This window comes from Photinus pyralis, unplaced genomic scaffold (genome assembly GCF_008802855.1).
Source record: "Photinus pyralis isolate 1611_PpyrPB1 unplaced genomic scaffold, Ppyr1.3 Ppyr1.4_LG1, whole genome shotgun sequence".
In the NCBI taxonomy this organism is placed as follows: Eukaryota; Metazoa; Arthropoda; class Insecta; order Coleoptera; family Lampyridae; genus Photinus; species Photinus pyralis.
In genome coordinates, this window is record NW_022170249.1 from 47455124 (window position 1) to 47457472 (window position 2349).

Consider the following 2349-nt stretch of genomic DNA (forward strand, 5'->3'; position numbering starts at 1 on the left):
ACCGGAGAAGTACAGAGACAAAGCATACTAGTGTCATTTACATCCCACACGGCGCGTACGAGTTTGAAGAATTGAGTGCCTTCTTAAAATCAAAAATACCCACAGAGGATTTCAGTTTGAGAGCAAATAATAATACTCTAAAGTGCGAAATAAGATCCAGTTTTGCTATTGACTTCACAAAACAAGATAGTATTGGACGCATGCTTGGATTTGAACGAGTTTTGTTGGAGCCTAATACGTTACATCTATCTTCTTTGGATATTCAAATAATCAAGCATACTAACATACACGTGGAGTGTTAGCGTTTTTTAACAAAATACAGGAAAAGAACTATTAGCGATTTGAAATATAACAGAATGTCAATTATTAATTTTTATTTTTTTTTTACCTAGACAACCACCTATATTGTCATGGTCGCCACAATTGTAAAGGGTTCCTACCGCAACGGACAACAAGCCAAGGTTTTGTACGAGATTGACGTTTCCGTTCCCCCAGGATTTCGACTTGATAAAACACCAAGTAGTACACAATATTTGGAAGTGAACACAAACTCTATTAGCAACATAACTATAAAATTGACTAACCAAAAGGGTGAAGCAATTGACTTTGGCTCAACGGAATCTTTCACAGTGAGATTGGAATTAAAAGAATATGGGTTTAAGAATTAATCGAACCCGTTCTGTACCACCCTTTGAGGATGCATATAAAAGAGCCAACAATATCAATTCCATGCTTATTCGAGGTCGGTACTCGTCGCATACGAAACAAGGAGGGGAATTAAATTCCTTCGAAAAACAATTTTTGCGATCAATCGGTTTAAAAGTGTTTAAGAAAAAAAAAGTGAAAAATGGCCGAAACGTTAAATATTTTCCAAGACGTACATTTTGACGAAGCTATTACCAAATGGGATATCCATACGTACCTTCCATATAGTTCATCTAACTACGGACTGTCTGAGGAGATTCGTATTTTAATTCAAAGTCAAGATCTAATAACTGCAACGTATGATAGTTTCCTCTATATCGAGGGAAAAATAGAACGGAAACCGGAAGATCATCTGAAACAATGTCATCTAACAAACAATTTTGCAAGTTTTTTGTTTGAGGAGATTCGTTATGAACTGGGTGGTCAAAGAGTTGATGTTTGCAGAAATCCTGGAATTACATCAGCATTGAAAGGGTACGTTTCGTACACAACTGCGGAGAGTAAGGCATTGACCCATTTGGGGTGGTCACCAAAAGATGATGATGAACCTTTGCAAGTTGAATACACAAAAACCGATGATAACGTATCGAAATACTTTTCGGTATGTATACCGCTTAAACATATCTTTGGGATGATGGAAGATTATCATCAAGTTATTGTAAACATGAAACAGGAGTTAATTCTGATTCGATCAAGAAGCGATGCCGATTGCTATCATTCCGAAGCAGATGCAACAAGAAAGTTAAGCAAAATCCATTGGAAAGTTCCTCATCTCACACTCGGCGATTCGGCAAAACTTAATCTATTCGAACGGATTAACAAGAATGTCGCGATTAGTATACCTTTTCGACAATGGGAGCTGTATGAACTTCCAGCACTTAAGCAAGCACCGATGGATATATGGCCAATCAAAACTTCAACACAACTAGAAAAACCTCGATGGGTAATTGTTGCATTTCAGAAGAACAAAAAATTTGCGAAGTCTGAGAAAGCGGCAAATTTTGATAACGTAAACATCAGAAACATAAAGCTACATTTAAACTCTGAAAGTTACCCATATGAAGCAATGCACCTGGACTTTAACGAAAATAAATATATTGCGGCATATCACCAATTCTTAGCCTTTCGCCAGAATTACTACGCTAAAGATGAACAAGATGCCCTATTCGATTATTCACAATTCAAAAAGTGTCCAATTTTTGTGATTGACTGCTCTAAGCAGAACGAAACGCTTAAGAACTCAACTGTAGACATCAAGTTAGAAATCGAATCGCGGAGTTCATTTGATGCCGGAATAGTAGCGTATTGTCTTATTCTACACGACGCACTTATTCAATACAATCCTCTTACGGGTGAGGTGAACAAGCTATAAGAGACTTATTATGAATACTATTGTTATTATTATATTTCTTATTGTTATTATTATTATTTATTTAAATATAGTATATTTTATGAGAAGACATTAGTTTTATTCTATCCTTTATAAGCGATAGACGTGAGGAAGTTAACGATGAAAGTAATTCCTCAAAGTAGTAAACTACCTATAAAGAATCATGATGACCTCGTTAAATGCCAAAGTGCTGTGAGTAAGCATGGAGAACTACTTCTAGATACAGTACGTGGTATAATATGCGGGCCCTCAAA

At 36.2% G+C, this 2349-nt stretch overlaps 1 protein-coding gene across 1 annotated transcript; it reads left to right on the forward strand.

Annotated features, from left to right (window-relative positions):
- Positions 1-847: 847 nt before the first annotated feature.
- On the forward strand, positions 848-2077 carry LOC116161919. The gene has a single exon (XM_031475420.1). The coding sequence runs from the start codon at positions 848-850 to the stop codon at positions 2075-2077; it is 1230 nt and encodes a 409-aa protein (XP_031331280.1).
- The last annotated feature ends 272 nt before the right edge of the window (positions 2078-2349 follow it).